The sequence below is a fragment of the Hippopotamus amphibius genome, chromosome 11 (genome assembly GCF_030028045.1).
Source record: "Hippopotamus amphibius kiboko isolate mHipAmp2 chromosome 11, mHipAmp2.hap2, whole genome shotgun sequence".
NCBI lineage: Eukaryota > Metazoa > Chordata > Mammalia > Artiodactyla > Hippopotamidae > Hippopotamus > Hippopotamus amphibius.
The window spans coordinates 67,057,830-67,080,895 of NC_080196.1; the positions used below are offsets into that span (position 1 = coordinate 67,057,830).

The following is a 23,066-nucleotide window of genomic DNA, read 5'->3' on the forward strand; positions in this document are numbered from 1 at the left end:
ATTCAAATTAGGTCACTTTCTTCTGTGTTACTTATTACTTGTGAAAAGTACGGAGAATATTGTAATCATGATAAGCTCCATGAAAGCAAAGTATTATTATTAAACTCTTTATTATGAGCATTTTCAAACTCTGAAAAAGAAAAAATAGCACCATGAACCTCTAGGTGCCCATTACTCAGGCTCCAACAGCTGTTAATTTGTTGCTATTCATTTTTCACCTATTCCTTTAGTTTGTTATCTTTTATTTTTACCTTCCTTTATTTTTTTGCTGTAGTATATATATTTAATGACATGATGTTTTATCTATAAATGCTTTTATATGTACCTTTGGCAGATGAGGACTTTCTTGTTTAATATAACCCCACCATATTATTATCTCACCCAAATTAACAGTAATTCTTTATCTAATTGTTGGTCTGTGTTGACATTTTCTACATTATATGAAAATATTTTAATTTTTAAAAAAAAAATCTGATTCAGTTAAGATCTGCACATACACGTGGCAGACCAGAATGAGGTTGTTTAGGCATTGGTCTTCCCTTAACTATAGTACAGAGGAGGTTTGTTTTTCACAGTACACCCTTTTGTATCTTAAGTATGTTGTTGTTGTTGGTTTTTGTTTTGTTTTGTTTGTTTGTTTTTTATACTGTAGAAATGATTCTACAGTGAAATTTAGGGTCTTGCCCAGGGATATTCACCTGAACTATGTGAGGAGGTTTGATTTTGTATTCTCTGATATAAGGCCTAACATGGAGACATGCTCATAGTAGATGATTAGAACGTGTATTTTAAATTGATTCAGGTGTTGTATTTACTAAACTGCACATTTTTGTACAGACTTTCTTGAAACCAAGCTGGCTTTATATGAGTTCCAATAAAACTGATTAAGCAGATTGATACATTTGTTGACTATAGAAGGTGAAGGTGTTAAAAAGATAAGTTATACATTATTAGTTTGAAATCAAATATTCTTCAAGCCTAGAATCAAGAGAATCCTATTTTCAGGCTCAGTAGCATTTCCCCTTAATGTAAATCAACCATCCATTAAATGTATAATAGACCTTTGGCATTTGTAGCTGTCACTCCACAGATTTTCCTGCCATGTAACAATTTGTAATATTTCTGAGACAAAATTTTGAGTAATGTATGCTGTATTCTGTACTCATCGTTGAGCCCACAGTAACCTTGGTTGGGTGTGGGGGGGGATTATCTTTTAAAAAATCACTCTGAATTAAAACCAATTACTAGTATAGCTGATCACATGAAGAAGAAGAAAACTGCCCAAGATTGTGATGCTCCTTAGTTAGAAAATGGAAGTTCGAATAGATTACAGGGCAGGATGTTAAGTTTGGTAGGGGCTAGTGTCTGTGGTAAGTTTATTATTCAGCTCATTTGAGAAAGTGACTGGTAGATTTTCTTTAGTGAAATCTCTAGATAATGCACAAAGGACCCCCTTGAATGAAAGAAAACTTGACAAGTCATTTAAATTGTGGAGTAGATGCACAGGGAGATAGTACTCTAATAAAATATGATTCAGGAGAAAACTAAGACCTTGGACAAAATTTTTGTAAAACAAATTAGTTGGTAAGGGGGTATAGTATAACTTCTAACCAGTCTTAACCAAAATAAAGGTTTGTTTTGAAAAACTAAGACTTTGTGCAGGAAAGAGAGTGCATTATAGGATTATGCATGGCTATGGGTGACTTTTGTTTGGTCCATGAGACCATTGGAAAAAGTGTATGAGGACCTTATCTATCTGTCTCAGGACCTTATCTATCAGTTGTCATCCTCCCTTGATTAAAGGTCACCCCATCAAGTAGCTAAGTCCTCCCGCATTTCTGGGTGGTGCATGGATAGATGCCAAGCAGGTCCTGGGCCTCCCTGGGCCTTAGAGTAGCACTTCGAGTGTGATGCACAGATGGTGAATTGTCACACATGATAAGTATAGAAAACTGAAAATTCAGAGCATTCAGGAATGTTTATAGCATTTTGACTGAGTAATTTTGAATCTGTTAAATCTAATAGAAAAAAAACTGGGCTTATCAAAAAAAAAGTTAAAGCATCTGTATTTGCATAATGTGACAGTAACAGTATATCAGAGCCATTTACAGATTTTATTGTCTCCAGGACAGAAGAAGTTCAAGAGGAAGAGTTACATGCTGAAATAAGTGTTTTAATGCAGTTGAAATCAGTTCATTGTATAGGAAGAACAAAAGCCTTTTTTTTTTCTTTTAAGCATATGCATCAGTACTTAGATTTAAGATCTCCGAGGACATGGCATCTCCACTTACAGGATTTATGGTTGTACTCACGGATTTTGCCCCACTATGTGATAAACCCTGGTACATTTCAGAAGCAAGACTATAAGAAAAAGCCTTTTGCCTGTATATTGGCAGTCCTGTAAAGAAAAAACCTTGTGTTATGATATGGCACTGTTGTTTTGAACTAGTTTCTTAAGTGCTCTAGGGAAATTGGAAAAGATTTCAAGCTGTCTCTCTCAAATATCCAGGCCAATTGTTTTATATTGAGGCAGAGCAGATTTTGACAGATACTTTGGTTAAATGAATGAATAAAAGTAGAAATGCTGACACAGCCATGAGTGTTGGTAATTAATAGATATTAGCCATAGTACCTCTACTTTCCATCAGATATTGTAGTGGTTGCTTTTGGGGTTACTGCCAAGCAGGGTAACATTTTTGTGCTTTGTACTTCTTAGGCATATGTGGTGGAAGACAGTAAGCAGCTTATTTTGGAAGGTCAGCACCATGTTGTTCTTCACACTATAGGAAAAGAAGCTTTTTCATATCCTCAGAAACAGGTAATGACAGAGTTTGCTTTGGGGCCTTCCTGTGAACTTGTGGGGTTTTTTGTGTTTTTTGAAGGTCTCTGGTTTGTGCAAACCTTTATATTGAGATTTGAGTTGGAGGTTGATGGCAGAAAGCTGATTAAAATTAGAACTGAACATAAATTGATTTTAAAATTCACCAGCACTTTATAAGAGTATTAAAATGCATTTGTGATCTTGGGGTTTCCTAAGGTGTGTTCTTTATTGAATCTAGAGCTCATAGTTATAGAAAGAATGGATTTGCTTGAGAGGAAGGGAACCATATTCTCTGTATTATCTTGTTTGTTGTTTAACAGGCCCACACCATTGCAAGACTCCATGGGGCCTATCGTACATTGTAAAGGATGGCCTCTGGAGTTGTGCAGCAGCTGGTAATAGTGTTTATTTTCTTGTTTTTCCTAAAATGCTATTTAATCTTACCAAAAGTTCTCATAGTATACATAAATAAAATTTAAGCACATTTAGTCCTATAATTCAGTGACCTTGTATTGTGTTTGTAAATAATGGATCCTAATTGATGAGCTTTTCTATTATTTTTTACTTTTATTTTGAAATAATTTTCAAACTGAGAGAAAAGGACTTTCTTACACCTTTCACTCATGTTTGCCACCGGCTAACAGTCGCCTTGTTTGCTTTGTCATTCTTTCTCTGGTAATGTGCATGGTAATTTTTTCTTCATCGTTGTCAGGTAATTACTCCCAGATAAATTGCAGACATCCTGCCCCTCTGCCCCAAAATGCTTCATTGAGTGTTCCTCAGGACAAAGAGTCTCTTGCTTAGTCACAAAAACCGTTATTAAATTCAGGAAGTTTAACATTGATGCGGTACTCTTACATACAGTCCATATTGAAGTGTCATTGAAGGCCTTACGTATACAGCTTAGTTTTTTCCCATCCAGAATTCAGTCCAGGATCATGCATTGTATTCACTTGTCTCTTTAGTTTCTTCTAATCTGGAACATTTTCTGCACCTTTGTTTGTCAGTTATGATATAGACATTTTTGAAGAGCCTTGGCCAGTTATTTTATTGTAGAATACTACATCTTTGGATATTTCTCATGTTTCCTCATGATCAAATTAAAGTTATACATTTTTTTATTGAAATACTACCTAAGAGATGTTATGTCCCTATCATTGTATTACATCACAAAGCAAATGATATTAATTATAGGTGATGGATCATTTGATTAAGGTGGTGCCTGCCATGTTTCTCCACAGTAAAATTACTATTTTTTCTTTTTATTTATAATAATAAGTAATATGTGGGGAGATAATTTGGGACCATGTAAATGTCTGATTTCTCATCAAAGTTAAGTCTGCTTGTTTTAGCATCCATTGGTAATTCTATAATTTTTTTTTAAATAATGTGTTTCAGATAGTATTTTTTTTAATTTTTATTTTTAATTTATTTTTGGCTGCATCGGGTCTTTGTTGCTGCATGTGGGCTTTCTCTTGTTGCAGCAAGCAGAGGCTACTCTTCGTTGCAGTGCTCTAGGTGTGTGGGCTTCAGTAGTTGCAACACATGGGCTCAGTAGTTGTGGCACACATGCTTAGTTGCTCCATGGCATGTGGGATCTTCCTGGACCAGGGCTCGAACCCATGTCCCCTGTATTGGCAGGCAGATTCTTAACCACTTAGCCACCAGGGAAGTCTTGGTAATTCTTTAATTTGAATCAGTTTTTACTTCAGTGATTACTAATGGTTATTTTCTGTTAGGTTTAATGAAGCTATCATATTTAACCCCAAATCTGTTTCTTATTTTAAGAAAATTGCTTTTCTCACACTGATTTGATCAGGTAAAAAATCCGAAGTTTTAGTTGTAAATTGTCATATTTTGATAATTTGGAACATCTCAAACAAGGCAAGATTTTTCATTTAGAAAATGAAACAAAATGATTTCTATAAAATTCACTCAAGTTATATTCCCATTTTACTAAAATACTGTGTAGGGCATATCCTTTTTATTTCTTCGTACTTCACCTTCGAAAAATTTCATATTCTCTTTATATGGTTAACTGAGTTGGAAGATATGGCATGTTCATCATACTAAGAATAATATATTTGGAGGCCAGAGACTTTCAGATTGATGACCTAGTACAAATTACTTGCATAACTTGGTAAACTTCTAGCTTACATATAAAGCAAGGGTAATAGTACTTTATACCTTGCCTCTCTTATGATGGAACTGTCTGTCATAAGGTTGAATCAAACCCTTATTGTAAAACTACTATACAAATTGTCCGGCATTCATTGTGAAGATACTTGTTGCTGCTTTTAAACTGGAAGAGAAGGAAAATATTCCTTCTAATTCTTGCTTTTGCAACTGTGTAAATCAAGAGTCAGCAAGCTTTTCTGAGAAAAGTCAGATAGTAAAATGTTTTAGACTTTGCTGCCTCAGAAAGTCTTTGTCTAAATTACTCATCTCTGTTGTTTGGAGTCCAAAAGCAACCATAGCCAGTGTGTAAACAAATGGATGTGGCTCTGTTTCCATAAAACTGTCTTTATAAAAACAGGAGGCAGGCTGGATGTGGCCCATGAGCTGTAGTTTGCCAGTCTTGGTATAGATCAGAATCCAACTAGGCTAGCAGGAAATTTAAAAAATCAAAATTTTCTGGATGGTGAAGGAAAATGGAGGAAAAAAATAACTAGGAAAGAAGTAATAATAGTAGAAATGGAACATTATTCTCTATTTTCATTTAAATGATAATGATATTTTTTGAAATGTTTACAGTGTGCCTGACACTAGCTATATTAAGACTTTTACATGCGTGTTAATCTTAAATTAATATAGTCGAGGCACTATAATCTGTAAAAACTCAGCAGTCTATTTTCTTTTTTAATTAATTAATTTATTGGCTGTGTTGAGTCTGTTGCTGCACATGGGCTTTCTCTACTTGTGGCGAGCGGGGGCTACTGTTTCATTGCAGTATATGGGTTTCTCATTGCAGTGGCCTCTGTAGTTGTGGAGCACAGGCTCCAGGCGTGTGGGCTTCAGTGGTTGTGGCACATGGGCTCAGTGGTTGTGGCACATGGGCTCAATAGTTGTGGCTCGTGGGCTCTAGAGCTCAGGCTCAGTGGTTGTGGTGCACGGGCTTAGTTACTCTAAGACATGTGGGATCTTCCCAGACCAGGGATCAAACGCATGTCCCCTGCATTAGCAGGCGGATTCTTAACCATTGTGCCACCAGGGAAGTCCCAACAATCTATTTCCAAAAATGAAATTTTAAGGCAATTTTAGTTCTTCAACTATTAAAATAGATGCCATATAATTGAATGTCTATAACATAAGTACTAAGCAATTTTATTAGGTGAGAACCACAGCAACTTTTGAAATTATTATTATTGTGAACCCCTTTTTACGTATGAGGAAATTAAGTTTTAAAGTATTAAATAACTTGTCCGGGATAACAGAACTAATATGTGAGGTTGCTGGATTTCAAGTCTAAGCCCGGCACATAATAAATAGAGAATGAATAAACGATTGCAGATCCTGGTTTTTTTTATCCTAGGGTGTATATATTTCGTATGATTCCAACTGTTAGTTTGTTAGTTTTTATAGCAGAAAAGGTATTATTCATTCTTTATCTCTGGTTTTAATTTCTTCTGTTTGTATGTGCTATATACTTTATTTTAACAAGGCAGTGTTTTTATTGTCATATATTTTCTCTTTTCTCAGGAGCCACCAGAAATGGAACTATTAAAATTTTTCAGGCCAGAAAACACTACAGTTTCCTCAAGACCATCAGTAGAGCAGCTTTCTAATCTCATTAAAACAAGTTTTCACTATCCAGAATCATTTAGTCATCCCTTTCATCAAAAAAGGTTTGAGATTTTTTTGTTAAAATTTTTCTACAGTATACACACCTGTGTGTGCGTATACACGCAGACATACACACATTTATTTATTGATAGCATTAACCCAGATATTGAAGAAATTTAGAATCGTATTGTCTATAGAAATTGCCCTTAAGTAATTTAATTTACCCTTTACTACAATTACTGTATGTTGCTGCTGTAGGTAAAAGATGGATATTTCCTCAGCCAGTTGTTGCCAAAAGTTTCCTTTTGATGAGCAGATTTATCAGTAAGCCAAAAGGAAGGAAAAAATATTTTCATTTTGTTTTTGTTTTAGATACAGAAATTAAACCTAAGACATGACTACAGTATAGACTCATAAAACAGTTTAAATTTAGACCGCATCATTTACTTAAGATTTATTAAGTGTTAAACTTTTGGGGGAATGATGTATCTGTAATTTTGGTAAGTAGCTTAATTATATAAACTTAAAGTTCTAAAATAAAAAGTCCTAAATCAGATGACACTTCAAAAAATGGCTGGTTTGCAGAGATAAAAGAAGATGGAGAGAAGTCTGTTACAGCCAGTCTATAACTTGTAATTGAAGGTATAAATTTTGGTGAAGTCACCCTGGATGGGGTAGGGATGGGGTGGGATAGAGCAAGAGAATGGTGACCTGTAGAACAGCGGTGTTTGAGGGATGAGCTAAGGAAAAGGGAGGCCATGAGGAAGACTGGTTGAGAAGTAGCAGTCAAAGAATTAGAAATTAAGCAAAAAAACAAACAAACAAAAAAAACCCAAAAGAATTAGGAAGAAAAGACCAATGAAGAGAAAGTGACTTCATGGATGTAAAGTGAGAACAGTTCAAGGAGAGAGAGTGGTTAACAGTTTTAAATGCTGCAGAAAGTTGTTCATTTAGGCCACAGAAAAGTCATTCATTGGCTCTGGCAGTAAGGAAATTGTTCATGATTTTCAGAAGAATGTTACTATACAGTGGGGGTAGAAGCATGACATAGTAGGTTGAGGAGAAATGGGAGGGAAGTAAGTAAAGATGCTCATGTAGACCACCCTTTCAAGAAGCTGGACTGTGAACGGGGATCAGGGAATGTCCATTCAGTATCATCGTTTTCTTACTAGGTAAGATGTGGATGTGTTTATGGTCTTGAAGGAAATGAGGATACAGGAAGGGCAACAGAATCCTTAATAGATGGAAAGATACACCAAAGAGTGGCAGGATTAGCTTTGGGCTGAAGAAGGAACATCCTTACTATGGAACTAGGGAAAGATGAAAGTAGAGAGAAATTTTAACAAGTTTACACGTTATGAAATGTCTCTGTTTTTAGGGAGCTTATAGGAGCAAGGTTAAGTACTCAAAGTAAACTAAGAAATAAGAGAATAAAGGGTAGAGAATTTTTAAAAGTGAGGTTGGAGGATAACTCCTGAGAGGAATGAGAAGCTGCCTAAGGACACACGGAAGGAGTGCTGAGCAACATTAAGACCTTGACCAAGACTTAGCATCAGAGATATTTAAAAAGTGACTTCAGTGGTGCTAACCATTTTTTAACCCTTTTATTGTGAAATATAACACACAGAAAAGTGCTAAAAAATGAAAATGCGTGGCCTCAGTGATTCTTTTTCAGAAAACTAATACCCAAAAATCACCTCTAGGGAAGAAATTAGAATATTGCTAGCTATCTCAGGAGTCCCCTGGGTACTCCCTTCCAGTCACGCGCCTGTGCATCCCCAGTATTAGCAGTCATTTCTTTGTTCCTCTTTATAATTTTCCAGGTATTACATCTCTGTTGATTTTTGTGGGGTTTTTTTGAACTTTATTATGTAACTGGAATTATACAGAGTCTATTCTTGTTATGTCCAATTTCTTTCACTTAATATTATGTTAGTATTCATTAACCATTGCCCAAAGCTGTAGAATTAATTTTCATTGCCAAATGAATGTGTTTGAACATATTACAGTTAGTTTATCTACTCTGTTGTTGATGGGGGCTTTTGGATTATTTTCGTGTTTCAGCTTTCTGCTGTGAATATTCTTGTATATATCTCCTGGTGCATGTATGTTTGTCCCCCCTCTTTTTTTCCCACATTTATCTAAGAATTTTTTCAGAGCAGTTTTACTAATTCGTACAGCCCGCTAATAGTATGTGGGAGTTCCCTCTGCTCATACCTTCACCAACACTTTCTGTTGTCAGACTTTTAAAAATTTTAGCCATTTAAGTTATTTTAAAATACTTTTTGTCTTAAATCTTTGTCTAGGTCTTAATTGCTCAGGCCTCATTCTGTGTTTGTTTGACTGACAAAGGCATGCTGGGGTCACCTGGGGAAATTTAAGAAATACAGATCCTGTGGTCCTGCTCCCAGAGATTCCAGTTTGATTGGCTAAGGGTGGGGGCTGGACATGCAGGTTTCCTGAAGTTCTCCAGGTGATTCTAATGTGCAGCCAAAGCAGAGAAGGAAGTTTTTTGTCTTATCCCTAGTGAACCTGTCTTGACTTCCCACTCTTCCAAAGGCAGTTTTGATTGCATAATATTTCATTTTAACCCGCTGTTCTATTTGTCCCTATTTATCAAACCTGTCCTGCTTCACATACTTCGTGAATATCTTAGATTCTGTGGTGCTGTTTAGTGGTGCAGAGAAATAGATGAAACAGGACAGGTTTGATCATACTAAAGCAGAGCAGTGAGCTAAAATAAAGCATCACAGAATTAAAACTGCATGGAAGTATGTGAAAACAAGGCAGGTGTAAGAAGGAGAAAGATACGGTGGTTTCTTCCAACTTTGGCTACACATTAGAATCACCTGAAGAATTTTTGAAAATCCTGATGCTCAGGCCAGTTAAATCCAAATCTTTGGGGGTAGGACCTTTGTGTCTGTATATTTTAAATAAACCCTCAGATGATACCAGAGTGAATCTGTATCAGTTACTGTTGCTACAATAATGCTTCGTAAGAACCCACTCCAGAATTCAGTAGCTTACAAGGCATTTATTCCCACGCTCATGGGTCTTCAGGCCAACGATGATTTGGCTGAAGCTCTGCTTCAGGCTGTGGCTGATTGGGTTCATGTCTGTGCCAGATATATTTTGGGGTCAGTCCAAATGGGCAGCAGCTAGCTGGGATATGTTCTTGTCATGGCATATCTTTGGAGTATAAAAAGTGAGCCACATTGCAGTAGCACATTTGAGGCTTCTGTTTACATTAAAGTCATTAATATTCTGTTGGCCAAATAGCCTCTCCTTCATAGTCAACAAGGATGATCCATCATTGCACAGCTGGAAGGTGAGGGGAGTGAATAACTGCTAAACAGTGATTACCAGTACCACAGTGACCAGGACTGAGAATCAGTGAAGTACAGAGTCAAGTGATTGGGCATCCTTGTGAAACTAAAGATCAGAAGTGTAATTGAGAGAGAGAGCTGGAAATAGTGGTCAGAGTGGAGAAACTGAGTAGTATTTCAGAGGCAGTTATTTTAGGTGACTAAAAAAAATTCATAGTATGGTCATGGAAGTTAGATGGCTGAATTTTGAATAGTACTGGTGGTTATGGAGCTGACAGATCAAGGGTTTGAGAAGGAGTTGAATGAGTTGTTTACCTAGATAGTAAAGTTCTCCAAGAAGATGACAAAATTCAGGATTGAAAGGAAGAAAGCAAACTCATGCAGAAGCTTTTAATAAATGAAGCCAATAAGATGATATGAAAGAGAAACCTTGCGCAGTATTTCCTGTCTAGGTGGAAGGCCTCTGCTTGACAGATGTACTAGATAAATTTGGGGGGGGGGGTGTGGTTTGCAGCAAATACTTCCCTCATCTTTAACGCAGATATTTCAAAAGACTCATCCCTTCTCCCTCCCCCCAAAAATCTCTGCTATATTGAGTTACTGTCACTGCTTTTAGTTGTCAATATGGAGATAGAAAAACAATAAAAACCTTGGAGTAGTTTGTGACAAAAATGGAGGTAGTAGCTCCCATTCCCACTTAAAACACTTAGTATGATGCCTAGGTTTGCAGGCGAGATGGTGGTGCTATTCACTGAAACAGCACATGGAGGAAGAAGAGGAATAAAGGTAACGATTTGGGGGCTAGGACACATCCAGATGTTCTCATTTCTTCTTTTGCTACTAGAAACATTTAGATAAAGCATGGAGAATTTGAGGCTCAAATGGTAACAGAATAGCACAGTTCCTGAAGTTTTGCTTTGGGTTACAAACTGTGCGATTGGAATTCAACTTTATGCGGTGCTCTAGACCAGGCGTCCCCGACTGGTCAGAGGCCCATTAGCTGCTGGGCCACACTGCAGGAGGTGAACAGCGGGCAAGCGAGTAGAGCTTCATCTTCTGCTCCCTGTCACTCACATTACCGCCTGAAGCATATCATTACCCCCCCATCCCCCACCCCCGTTTTATGGAAAAATCGTCTTCCACGAAACTAGTCTCTGGTGCCAAAAAGGTTGGAGACTACTGCGTCTAGGCTGGAGACCTATTCAGTAGTCTTTGTTGTCCTCCTTTCCTTGTGAAGTTTGTGGGGGAGGTAAGGGCATAGCACCAGTATAATCTAAGGATAAGTTTTTGAAATTATCATAGTTTTTGTTTAGGAAAATCTGTTATTTGCAGTATGTTTTAGAAAGTATTACTTAGTAAGAGGATATAAAGTTTCTGAAAGCATAAAATATATCATCTGAGCAGAATTTTCAAGTTAATTTTGTGTGAGCTTATAAGATTACTTTTTTCTTTTTAAACTCTTTGTTCTTTGTGTTAATAGAGTAAAATATTTTCAATAATGGTATGTAACCATTTGTGCATAGATTATGTTCATTTATTATGTTCTTGATTTGAAATCTGCACCAGCCTGTTCATACATAGGTTCTCTTCTATCAATCCCTGTCCTTTCTCCTATGCTTTAGTGATTTACTAATTACTAAAGTGAGATCAGAAATTAGGTTAATTGAGCAAATGTGTGTACTTGAATGGGCTCTCCTCATAACTTGCCGTGCAGAAATAATTCTCATATTCTCCCAAATGTAATGGCTTTTATGCAAATTTGATAGAAGAGCAAATGTCATTGCTCAAAATCAAGTGATTTCCAAGAAACAGAGAACAGGATTGGTTGGCATTTTCATGATTTTTTTTCCTCCACTGATCTTTGTTAGTTGTGATTATTTACTTGTTTTTCAATTTGGGGAAATTAGCACCTAGAAACATTTTGGTTATTTTTTAAGATCAGCTTTAATAAATGTAAATAAAATGGTTTTGTGGAAGTATATATTCTAGTATTTAGTATTCAGGCATTGTATTAATATGTTTTACTTCTTTATGCAAATAATTTGGCTTGAGTGATTTTAGAACTCAGTTTTTTTCCTTACTTGAATCTAATTGTTTCTGAGGAGCTTATGCTGTTAGGTACTTTTAGGTTTTATTTTCAAGAAAGTGGTGTGTTTTTTGTTTTTTTTTTGTGTTTTTTTAAATGTTCCACTAACCTTTTTTATTATTTTTTTTCCCACAGCCTTTGTTTAGTACCAGTGACCCTTTTACTTTCCAATTGTTCAAAGGCCAACGTTGACGTAATAGTTGATCTTCGGCATAAAACAACAAGGTAAAGATTTATTTAGGGCAAGTTTATTTTGTAAAGATTGATTTGAAAGCAATTTAATATTTTGAAATTATGCAAATAATTACCTAACATAGATAGAGAAAATTTACTCAGGCACGCCCTGATTTTTTTTTGTTTGGTATTAAGAAGTGTTAGAGAAGAGTTACCGAGGATTGTCTTAGCATCTCAGGAGTGACAAATGGAAAGCAGTTTCCAAAAGCAGCAAATTAGTTTGGCTAGAGACAACAAGTTTTTATAAAAGTTTGTTGGTGATAACTCTAAAATTGAAAATCAGCAAGTTCATGATAGAAGATTTTTTTTTGTCTAGTTTTCTGATTTGTAAAATAATGCTTAACAACAACAACAAGTGCAGGTTCATACTGGTATTCCAAAAGCTAGATGCTTTTTAGAATTCAGAAATTTTAGAATTTTTAGAAAAGCAGTATGAAGTGTAAACTGATTATTATTGTATAACACTCCAAACAGGATCTGGGTCAGCTTTCTGAAATCTGAACACATTTTGAATATGGTTATGTGTATCATAAATTAATTAGCTGATGCCTTATTGGTAGACACTGGGTTGTTCTCCATTTTTCAATATTATAAACAGTTTCAATATTATAAGCATTCTTTTTTTCTTAAAAAAAAAAATTTATTATTTATTTATTTATTTATGGCTGTGTTGGGTCTTCATTGCTGTGCCCAGGCTTTCTCTAGTTGCAGTGAGCAGGGGCTACTCTTCATGGCAGTGCTCAGGCTTCTCACTGCAGTGGCTCCTCTTGTTGCAGAGCACAGGCTCTAGGCCCATGGGCTTCAGTAGTTGTGGCTCAGGGGTTCTAGTGTATAGGCTCAGTAGCTGTGGCACACGGGCTTAGTTGCTCCACGGCATGTGGGACCTTCAGGAGCAGGGATTGAATCCGTGTCCCCTGCATTAGCAGGTGATTCTTAACCACTGCACCACCAGGGAAGTCCTATAAGCATTCTTATATACACATTTATTCTTATGTATGGATTACCAAGTGGTTAAAAAGCTCAGGTTTAAAATCAGGTTCTGTCATTTACTAGCTGCTGTTGTGATTGTTAAATGAGATCATTCATTCTTAGCATTGTGCCTAGAACATAGTAACTGTTCATAAATGTTAGCTATTATAGAAATAGTAATATTAGTTATTGCTGTTATTGTTATTAATAAACAGATACTGTCATAAAATAATTTCTAGAAATAGAATTGCTAGATGAAAGGGATGTATCATTGGGACTTTGGGGAAAATTTTATGAAGAAAAAAATCCTCCAACTTACCATTTTCCTCCTCCCTTAGCCCAGAAGCATTGGAAATCCATGGATCATTTACATGGCTTGGACAAACACAGTATAAACTTCAGCTTAAAAGCCAGGAGATTCACAGTTTGCAGCTGAAAGCATGCTTTGTCCATACAGGTGTTTATAACCTTGGAACTCCTAGGGTATTTGCCAAGTTATCGGACCAAGTGACAGTGTTTGAAACGAGTCAGCAGAACTCCATGCCTGCCCTGATCATCATCAATAATGTGTGACAGCTTACAGATTTGTACTGAAATCCACAGGAATCAGTTTTATTTTACTGAATGGGTTTTACAACAGTATTTGAAATACCTAACTTGTTCGGGAGATTGGTGTTGGATCACTGCAAAATACTTTTGATTTGTCAATTTGTTGGTGATGCAAAGCACGCTGGACTGAGAATACTTAAATTCTTTTTTTTTTGCATTTCTTTAAACCCTGGTAATAATTTACATGGTCATAATACAGAATTTCAGCATATTCATGCACCTTATTAAGCCCCATCTTAAAACCAGTGTCTTAAGTCTGTTGTTACAACTTATCGATGGTATATGAACATTAGGAGATGATTTGGAGGAAGAAAAGGCCTTGTTGGCAATACTCCTGTTAAGCCATTAGTCTATAAATTCCAGCTTTACTGTGAAGTTCAATAGAGTGTTAAATACAGATTTTCCTGTCTTGCTTCACACAGTTCTCTAAAATCAGTTTTGAACTTTGGTTATAGAGTCTTCATACTTCAATATCTGGTCGTTCCTATGGCTTATACATAACTTTGTAAAAAGAAAAAAAATTTTTTTCTGATGCTTTGAATATAGTTTTGGAAGGAGTTTGACTTTTTCCCCCCTCTCATTCATCTCAGCATAGAGTGCACTATTTCACAGTATGAGATTTTTGTCATTTAAATTATCATATTCTTTATTATGTAACTTTAACAATTGAGTTGATCTGTTTAAAATATAAATCTACTCAACTTAAAAATAAGCTTTTCAAAAATGTATTATATTTATAACAAATGTACTGTAAATAGAATAAAGACATGCTATTCACTGTATAGATTTATTAGATGCCTTTTTTAAAAAATTCTGAGAACTTAATATATTCTTTCTTTAAAATGAGTGCCAACCATATTATTATAGCAGGTGCCAGATCAGTTTCCTGAGAAAGCATTATCATCTTTGATTCCAAAAGTGAAGGACAGTCTTCATTCCTACAGTCCTTGGTGGCCGTGTTATACATAAGCAAATGAATTTTCTCTTTAAATGTGTCATGTCTTATACCCAGTTACAATTTTGGACAACCCATTTATGTCCCGGGAGAAAGGAATATCAATACTTATTGACCCTATTGTAGATGACCACACTGCAGACTGTGATGCTGGTTATGGCAAACTAGGTAATTTAGCCCTCCAACTAAAGAAGAAAACGTTTTACTAAAAACAAAGTGTTATCAATATAGTCCATTATTAGAGGACCAAAATCCAATAGAAGAAAGTCTAGAGAGTTGAAATTTGGGCCTACTTTGCCTTGGGAGGTTTGCCCACTTAGGAAGAAGCAGCAGAGAGGCAGAGCCTACATTTGACTTAGTTTGAGACGGCAAGTATATATAGGTCAGGAAAAATAATTGAAACTGAAACAGAGAGGAAAGGGATGGAAAATAGGCCAAAAAAAGAGGTAAGAAACCTACTGGATTCAATGAGAAAGTCTTTTATATTTGTTTGGAGTCCTAGAAAGGGGAGAGGCTAGGGTAGAAGCAGTATAGAATCTGAGAATTTTCCAAGGTGGACAACAAATTACAGGTTCAAGTAGTTCAGTAAATTCCAAACTACATAAAGACAAAGGAACCTATATTCAGATGTATCGTGGCGAAACTGCTGGAAATTAAAGACAAAGGGAGAAACAGTCTTGAGTACAGAAGACAAAACTTACTTGAGTGGTAGCAGTAATTCAACTACTAGCAGCCTTCTCGACAAAAATAATGGAAGCCAGAAGATAGTTTCTTTCAACCCTTTGAAGATACCCCACTAACTGCTAAGCCCGAATTCTAAATGGCAAGGATACCTTTCAAAAATGGAAATGAAACAAAGACATTTTCAGACAAAACCAGAGTTTACTTCCAGGTGGCTTCAGGATAATATGCCTAAATCTAAATCTTTCCACTCATTCTCCAAATAAGTATACAAATCAACAAGAAGAGCAGATGAAACCACACCTAGCTAGTGCTTTTTAGCATCACTAGACAGAATACTGACTTCAAATTATCTGCACATAGAAAATTTAGCCTTAAATTGCAGCTGGCTATCTCAAGCATCTATCTCAAGCCTTTGTAGAGAGTGGATGGAAGTGGGGAAGACAGGAATCTGGAAAGACACTATGGAAAGGAGACAAGAGAACAGGGCTTAAGGGTGAGCTGAAACCACTCTAAACAAAGTCATCCTGACTGTTAAAGTGCAAGACATCTGGTAGATCGGAGCCCTGGTAACAGGCAAGGCACTTGAGGCTTTGCAGTGGGGGCCTTGTAGGAGCAGAAAGGAACGAGGTCCGTTTATCACACAGCCAAGGAAATGCCTCCTAATAGGAATTACCTTATAAATCGGCCACTTAGGTGTTGTGTGGCCCAAATCAAGTGAAATGGTTCCATTAGAGATTCAAACCCTTAAGGCCTGAGTTTCAGAAGACTCTATTAAAATGCAAATGCCTGTAGGTACCCTAGTAGCGTGTCCTCATTGATCTTTAAAAGATTTGTCAGGCAGCCTACAAGTGAGGCAAGACCTGAAATGGAATGGGACACAGAACAGCGTCTAGAAAGGAGGTGAGGGGAGCTGGTGGGAGGAGCAGGGATTGCGGGGAGAGGAAGGAGGAAAGGATAGGATGCTGAAGGAAAACTTGGCCCCTTTCATAATCTTGCTTAGGGTCAACCCTATTGCTAATACTCCACTGCTCCTTCTCAGGATTATTGGGCAGTGGTTTTTCACCTCAGGAGGAAAGTTTGCATGTCAAGTGTCATCTGTACCCGCCCTCTGTGTTTTTGTTTTGATTTTTAAACTGGGATAGACGTCAGCTTTCCTAAAACTTAGCAACAGTTTTCAGTGACTTTACCTACTTGAGTTAATTGTATTGAACTTGGTGGCACGAAAGGACACGTCTGAAAACGAGGTTTGTGAAAGGCAAAAACGAGTGTTCTTTTTTGCATGTGAACAAATGGCATGTCTTAGTTGAATTAACATTCCACCAGGATGTAGTATATAAAACAAGCTGAAATCTTTTGAAGACTATTAGTAATTGTTGCTTAGAAAGTCTGCTCTCAGAATAACTTTTTGCACTAGAGAAGAGGCATTTGGCCGCAAGAGGGAGCAACAGGGAATTTTAACGCAAAGCTCAGAGGATGGGGGGGAGGGTGCTTGAAAGGGAGGCTTTTGTCCTTGAAGGAGAAGGGGGCTACAGGCGAGCGACGGTGGCTGCAGCTGGCTGCGGGAACCCGGCCCCTGTGCCACCGGCGGCTGCCATGGTGTATTCCAGCCTGCCTCCCAGCAGCCCTCCAGGTGGAACTGAGCAAAAGTGAGGCAAGATCAATAAACCTAACTTTCCAGGTTCAAAAAGATTGAGGATTCACAGCCTGGGCGCAGAGCAACTCTTGTTGAGAGCGGTGGGGGGGTGCTGGTCTGCGCCGCGGCTCCCATCTCACGTGGGGAGCTCTGCTCCTCCACGCCTTCCTCCCCGCGCTTCCCAGTGCATAGGGCACGGTGGGGAGGAAGGTCACATCCCAGACACATATTTCCTTCCTGGAAGTTTAGGGCCACGATTTGCAAAAAAAAAGGTCCAGCGAAGAGAGCAAATTTGATAGTGGGGGGGGGGGGTGTAGTCACTGCTGAGGTGAAACCACACACCTCAGGTGGGACTGGAACCCACAGTCTTCTGGCTGAATCCGTACAACTCGTCTGAGGGCTGAATGAACCTCGGGTTCTTCATGTCTCGGCACACAAGAAATTCAGCAAGAGGCAGAGTGATAGGCAAGACGGGGATTTGCTGAAAGAGATACACATTCCATAGGCAAGATGCGGTCCCTCTCAGAAGTTAAGAGTGGCTCCAGAATATGGGGTGGACGGTTTTTAGGGGCTGGGTAATTTCATAGGCTAACAAGTGGGAGGATTATTCCAACTATTTTGGGGAGGGGGAGGGGATTTCCAGGAATTGGGCCACTGCCCACTTTTTGGCTTTTTACAGCCAGTCTGGGAACTGTCCTGGTGCCTGTGGGTGTGTCGTTTAGCATCTGCTAGTGTGTTACAGTGAGCGTATAATGAGCCTCAAGGTCCAGTGGAGGTCGAGCCTTCCATCATGTTGGGGCCTAATCGCTCTAACCAGTTCTTGTCGTATCCAGCTTTTCTCAAGGGCTGTATCCTTCTTTAGGGATTGTGCCCTGCCCCCTTCCCTCCTGTCTCAGAAGCATGTTCACAACACACAGGAGAGCCAGCTATGAATGTTCAGGAATTCTGTGAACAGATTGTTAAACACAGGCAGTACAGAAAAATCAAGTTATATAAACTTACAGCTAAATACAGTGTATTCAAAATGAAGGTAAAACGGAAAATTCCTCACTTGCTACATATTTTACTGTTACTTATACGGCTGTTTGTGTGTGTTGTGTGTGTGGAGGGGTGCAGGGGTGAATCCTACCTAATGGGGAGCCACTGCTCATCGCCTTCCAACTCTGCGTTCAATCCCGTCTCTTCCTGACTCCATGTTGTCTGGCTCTGGGAGCCTGAAGCTGGCCAGAGTGGGAACTTTGGCCTCGGGGAAATCAAATGCTGCACATCTGGGCTTGCTGTATTGATTTTTGCTGTTTACTCTCAAACTGTAAAAGTCATGGAGAAAATGTTAATGCAGATTGAACGTTAAAGCGTTGCCTGCCTGTAGCTGTCACAAGAACGGCTCAAATAGTTGAGGAAATATTCTCTAGTGTCCAAAAACTATTACCCACATCAGCAAAGTTGCTCATGTCACTGGTGAACAGGAGCACATGTGCCTTCTCACTTTCCTCTTCCTCCTTAGCATAAACAAAAATATCAGCCAACATCATACTGGAATTATTCTCATTTGTGATTCGGAGCCCAGGTTGGTTATCCAAGAGCTCGGCAAAACTCAGCAAAAGTCCTTTGTGACCATCAGTAGGCTAAATAGAATTTACAGTAAAGAGTATTGCATATTTTATTTTTGTTTGTAAATTATGTGCTACAGAGACTTTATGTCTTTCCTGGAGCAGATTTAATAAACATTTATCAGCACACTTCAGGGTATGGACATAGACCATGAAAAAGTGTTCTGACATCCATGTTGCACTTAGCCAAGAGGTAAGGTATCTCGAGGAATCTTCCAGCTATTAGGACCCCATAAAGCAGTGGTTCTCAAAATGTATGGGCACCATCATTGGGGTAGCTACTAAAAATGGAATTCCAGACTAACCTCCCCAGCAGTTTGGTCTACCTGCCTCAAGCAGTTTTGTTGGTCTGGTTGAGTGTAGAATCTTATTTTTGCTGTTGGGTTTTTGTTTTTTGTTGTTGTTGTTGTTTTTAAATCGTGGGGTTTTAACAAGCCCAGACTCTGAAGAGGAGACCTGGACACCACACTTTGGGAAACGTTGCCCTGGGGAGCCTGAGAACCAGTGTGTCCAGCAGCAGATTTTTATAAAGTTTGTATCTGTCAAGTGTTCAGGCACACCATGGAAATGTTTATTAGTCCTTAAAAGTTCTGGGTGGCTGGGCCAGTGTTATGAATATATGCCCCTGAAGACATGGCAAATTGCTCAAAGATTAATTTTCTGTGTAAGGACATTGAAATAAAAATTGGGTTTACAATAACTCATTTGCTCAATTAGTTAAACATTAAGTAAGGCTGGGGTTGACACTCAATCCCAGCTTTCCTGTCAATTTTATTTCTTGACCATTGATCATAACTACTAACACTTACTAGCTTTTGGTTTTGCCATTCACAATGGTTAGGCTCTTTGGGACAGATATTTGTAGTCTCTACCAGGTACAGGCAGATGAGAGCTAGACATAGGATGACCATTTAAGTTTTCACCAAAAATGAAGCATTTTGAGAGTGAAGATGGGGGGTGGGGTGGGGTGGGTTAACAATTACAGCATGTTCCAGGCACAGCGGGCTGTGTGTGTTCATACTGGCCTCAGCTCTTCTCCCTCTCAGGCTCTCTGCTGGCTGATGTGTTCCAATGAATTCACCTACAGGTACAAATACTGCACGTTCACAAAAGTCATATGACTTATTCTTAGATGCTTGGGGAAGTCCTAGTTTCCTGTTTGTTTTTGTTTTTTTGGTTTTTTTGGCAGAAATGTTCACTCAATTCAGATATGATGTAGAGTGGCACGATTCAGCTAACTTTCACATTGGAATCAGGTGGCGGAATCCTCTGGTTACTCAGTGCCTGGAACCAGGACTGAATTTTAGCCCTGGGCTAGGAATGCCACTGCAATGAGTATAGGCTACTGGCCTAAGTAGATTTCTAAACCTTTTTCATGCAAGTGTGGAGGAGCTTGTACAATATTTTTAGCCAATGCACATATCTTGAACACCGCTTATATGTGCTTTATGTTGATTTGCAAATGTGTGAGAGCTAATATCTGCTGAGATAGCTGATATTTGAAAGGCCTTTGGTCCATAATCCAGATGGACTGACTAGAGTTTTTCAAAGGCTAAATAACCACCCCTGGGTTAGGTACTTGAAATATTTTTTAACTACTCCTAAGCGGTTAAAACTAACTTAACTTACATATATATCACACTGTCTTTGGCGAAATATTTTACAGTAAATTATACTCAATATAACCTTTGATTCCCAAGGTACAATGTTCAAAGACAGAATTTCCCCTTAGATCGATAAGAAGTGTAGTAATGATGACTTGTGTTAAATCTAAGCACAATATTATAAAATAGTATTTCCCAAGGTGTGTTCCACTGAATAGGGTGTTAATCGGTATTAGGGGAAAAAGGAGTTCCCTGATGATAAATTAGGGAAATATGGAATTCAGCGAAATTGAAGAGGTTTCTTTACTGCTCCTGTACATTCCTGGGGGGTTCCCACACGTATTGATAGGGACCAGCCAGCTCTTCTCGGCCAAAGCATTTTTCAGAACTTGTGATATGGTTACACACTGGACGTTGGGAAAATTTTTCTGCAAAGTGGCAGATAGTAGTTTAGGCCTTAAGGGTCAGACAGTCTCTGTTGAAACTACTTAACGCTTCCCGTTGTAGCACAAAAGCTGCCAACCACAATATGTGGGTGTGGCTATTTTTGTAAATACGTGTTTCTGTAAATAAAGTTATATTAGTTTTGACACTGAGTGATATTGTCAGCATATCTTGGAAACCTGGATAAGACTAGAGAATAGAAGAGAAAGGAGAGAGACCAATTGTAGGGAGAAGGGATGCCTCATTCCTTTCTAAAGCAGGTTTCACGTTAAAACCTAGCAAGTGGGTCTTGAAACCAATGGTATCCACTAGAGGGCACTAGAAGTGCAATTTTGCATCAGTGCCCTCCTTACTATTTGCCTGTAAAATATTGCAATTAGCATTTTATGAGGTAGCACTTAGTGGAGTTGGGTTTCACATTAAACATTTTTTTTTTCTTCTGCTACAGAGAATTAGAATCAGACAAATTAATGATAAGTTACCAACCTAAAGTTATAATTTTAACTCAGGAAATACTTCATAATTAAAACTGTTGCAGACTTTTTAGTAGTCTTTACTTCATCCAGAGAATCAAGATAGATAGATTTTCTTGAAACTTAATATTTTAAGACATTGCAAAGTTTTATTGATCAAAAAGTCATTTAATTTGTCATAGTGCAATATAAAGTGGCGGCTAAAATAGAACATTGTTAAATCAATGAAACCTCTGATAAAATATGTGGGTAAGAATTCGTCCATCCCTGCTTCTTGTCCGTGGACAAACCTCCTCTTTTTTTGACTTCATTGGGTCTTCATTGCTGCGCACGGGCTTTCTCTAGTTGTAGTGAGTGGGGACTACTCTTCGTTGCAGCACACAGGCTTCTTTTTGCGGTGGCTTCTCTCTTGTTGCGGTATGCAGGCTTCAGTAGTTGTGGCTCGCGGGCTCTAGAACACAAGCTAAGTAGTTGTGGCTCATGGGCTTAGTTGCTCCGGGGCATGTGGGATCTTCCTGGACCAGGGATGGAACCCATATCCCCTGCATTGGCAGGCAAATTCTTAATCACTGCACCACCAGGGAAATCCCTGGACAAAGCTCTTAACCTCTTTCTTTCCTTATAACACAGGATTCTTTTATGGCATATTTAAGTGAGGTAATGGGTTTTAAAGTTCTTAGAACATGGTTGGTGTCCAGTGCAGGATGGTTAAGTCATGTGTTGGTGAGCTACCAATGTAACTGGAGACTTCCTCCCAGCAGGATGACATTATAGGGCAAGATGACTCAAACCAGAAGAGCCCCCAGGTGTTGTAGGGAACCAGGAAAGCTTACCAGCTTGATTCAGTCATTTGGGTAGCTTTTTAAAGTACCCCACAGTTACCCAAAAGTCACAATCTGGGGTTGTTAAGAAGAAGTTGGCATGCATAATCTTTCAAATTTGGAAACAGAAGTTACAATGTTATAAACTAAAACATTGATTTCAAAATCAATACGAAGATTGAGATATCAAGTGTAATACTTAAATATTTTAGATATTTAAAGGGAGGTTGTAATATTTTTAAGCAAAAAAGTAAGGAGCTATGATTTGGGGCATATGAGTTTATTTGTGGATAATGGACCATAATACCTGCAAACAAGACTGCCTCGGAAGATCTAGTACCAATGGCTTCTAAGCCTACATGGGTCTGAGTCCACAGCTTTACTCCTTACCAAGTATGAGACCTTGGGAAAGTAAAAATAACTTAACCACCCACCTTAGTTTTCTCATATGTATAGTGTGACAACAATAGTTCCCATTTCACTGAGTCATTGTGGGGATCAAATGACTAAATTCCATAAATTTCTTGGTTAAGTGACTGACTGGTAGTGAACACTCAATAATCTGTTATTTTTAAACATGATTTACTTAAATTCCACTTAAGAACGCTCTTTGTAAGCTCTTCTAGTAGATGCCGTCTCAAATGGCTGTATGAACCATAAACCCACAATCAATTCTATCTGTAGCAACCACTGCACTATTTTAAGTTTCCAATTTTGTTCAGGATTATAGGCTTTATTTTGATTGCAGGCTTGGGCCTCTTGCACATAGACTATGAGATTTGCTGCCTTCATATCATCCGATCCATAATACTTAGACCAGTGCAGGACACAAGTTAGAAATTCTTGAGCTGAATAGAAGAATTGATTAAATTACCCGTTGTCTATTACAAGTGGAATGAATTTTGTGATTAGCAGTGCCAATGGGCAACAGCTCTTCAATGGCTTTGATATAACATATGTGTAATGCTTTGAAAATGAGAAATATTCATAATCCTGGCATTTAGTTTGATAAAA

General features: G+C 38.0%; 1 protein-coding gene across 7 annotated transcripts in view; it reads left to right on the forward strand.

Annotated features, from left to right (window-relative positions):
- The window catches only part of TRAPPC8 (trafficking protein particle complex subunit 8), an 81,550-nt gene extending 66,792 nt beyond the window's left edge, over positions 1 to 14,758 (forward strand). For 3 of the 7 annotated variants that reach the window (XM_057698421.1, XM_057698423.1, XM_057698424.1), the window contains 4 exons: positions 2,717 to 2,818; positions 6,521 to 6,666; positions 12,152 to 12,241; positions 13,558 to 14,755. In XM_057698421.1, the coding sequence (XP_057554404.1) occupies positions 2,717 to 2,818; positions 6,521 to 6,666; positions 12,152 to 12,241; positions 13,558 to 13,792 (573 nt within the window). In that variant the 3' untranslated portion in view covers positions 13,793 to 14,755. Of the gene's footprint in view, positions 1 to 2,716; positions 2,819 to 6,520; positions 6,667 to 12,151; positions 12,242 to 13,557 lie in introns of all 7 variants that reach the window. The other 4 variants (XM_057698422.1, XM_057698426.1, XM_057698427.1 and 1 more) reach the window with 4 other exon arrangements.
- Positions 14,759 to 23,066: the final 8,308 nt, after the last annotated feature.